Genomic DNA, 1,684 nt, shown 5'->3' with positions numbered 1-1,684 from the left:
CAAATCAGCTGCTCTACTGATACTACCTGTTCAATGTACCTTGGTTTATGCGTTACGGTTTACGCAAATTTTGCCCATACAGGAAGCAATGATGCCTACACATTAAAAAATGTTTAAATTAATAATTTTTTTTGATTGTTAGAAGTATTCATTGACCATCATAAATGAAATTTAGAAACTTCTCACAAGCCTCCACAGAGCCCAATCAGTTTTCTCACCAAAATTTTCCCATTGCTATTTATATGTAAATCTCAGCTGTAAATACTTAAAAGCTCCGGTGATTTTCCGCCCATTTTCTGACAAAATTTACAACTCAATTAGCAGCTAATCGAACTTAGCAATCTATAGAACATAAACAAAACCGTCTTCTATTCGAGTTGGATATTTAAACGCATTTGACACTTATTCCGATTCGTTACGCTAACGTTCGATTTCTATTTCTATCTGTAGCAATTTATGTTTGCGACATCACATAAATATGTACATATGTACATACATATATATTACGTATGTACATATGTACGCTAAAAAAAAATAGTATAAAATAGGACAAATCTACCCAGTTGACTGTTAGTCAGAACCAAGTCGCGAAACTATTTACTTTCTAAAGTGTGAAACATTGAATTAACTTTCCTCCTCTCATTTTCATCAGCAATGAAGTGGTTATCGTTGTTCTTCGTTTTTGGTCTGCTCGCCTTGATCGGTAGCATGGGTTCGTTAGCCGCTGCCGAGCCACATCCTGAGCCTCGTGGACGTCCGGCCACTACCACACGACGTCCACCCACTACAGATACCAATGAAGCCGGTGAACGACGCTAGCTGCCGGAGGATGTGGATGATGATGAGAGTGCAGCTCGATCGGAGTATTTCGATCGAAAGGAGCCCTATAAACCTAAACCGATGAAGTGTGCNGAAGTTGCAATATGTTGAAATTGTTTTTGTTTAAATTAAAAAAAAAAAATTAAATATGTTTTGTGATTTTTTCATAACTGCTAATCAAAAATCGAAAGCGTTTTTTATTAATTAATGTGTTTGTTAAATACATGTGTATGTATGTGTGAATATTTATTTGCACTAAATAACAAAAGTTAATAAGCAGCATGGAGAGAAGTTGAAAAAACTTAACCAATTTTAAGTTTTCATATAGTTTTCGAGATAAGAATCTTTGTATTTTTTAAAAAAGTAATAAGTTCTGTAAGCACATTATAAATATGGGAAAAATTCTGGGAATAAATCTGAAATGTACACCAATTTTTATTCTTTTTTCCATTTTAACAACATTTTTTGCCGAAATTTCAAAAGAAAATATGCAGTCTATTTTAGTCATTACTTCGAAAATAATTCTGAGTAAAACTAGGTACCATTTATCAAAATCAATAAAAAATTATAAACTATTGAAACCTCAAAATTAATCCAATCCAAATTATTAAAATTTTCTGCGAAATATAACGGAAGTGATTTTGGAAAAATCTTTAGAAAATTCACAACTTTCGAAATTGTCTCTTGATAATTTTGTTAAAGTGGAATAAATAATAAAAATTGGTGTAAATTTTAGATTTAATCCAAAAATTGTCCACTTATTTACAATGTGATCACAAAATTTATTATATCTTTAAATAGTATAAATATTCGTCTTTCCAAAGACATGTAAAAACTTAATATTGGTAAAAAAAAGACTGCCTAA

The 1,684-nt window shown here is 31.4% G+C and overlaps 1 protein-coding gene across 1 annotated transcript; it reads left to right on the top strand.

Annotated features, from left to right (window-relative positions):
- Positions 1–654: 654 nt before the first annotated feature.
- LOC108356397 (uncharacterized) lies at positions 655–839 on the top strand. The gene has a single exon (XM_017607509.1). It carries the CDS (start codon positions 655–657, stop codon positions 817–819), a length of 165 nt encoding a protein of 54 aa, XP_017462998.1. The 3' UTR covers positions 820–839.
- The last annotated feature ends 845 nt before the right edge of the window (positions 840–1,684 follow it).

Source organism: Rhagoletis zephyria, unplaced genomic scaffold (genome assembly GCF_001687245.7).
Source record: "Rhagoletis zephyria isolate East Lansing unplaced genomic scaffold, Rhagoletis_zephyria_1.1 Rzeph_scaffold_58545, whole genome shotgun sequence".
NCBI lineage: Eukaryota > Metazoa > Arthropoda > Insecta > Diptera > Tephritidae > Rhagoletis > Rhagoletis zephyria.
The sequence above is the reverse complement of the archived record's forward strand: the minus strand, read 5'-3'. Positions and strand labels throughout refer to the sequence as shown.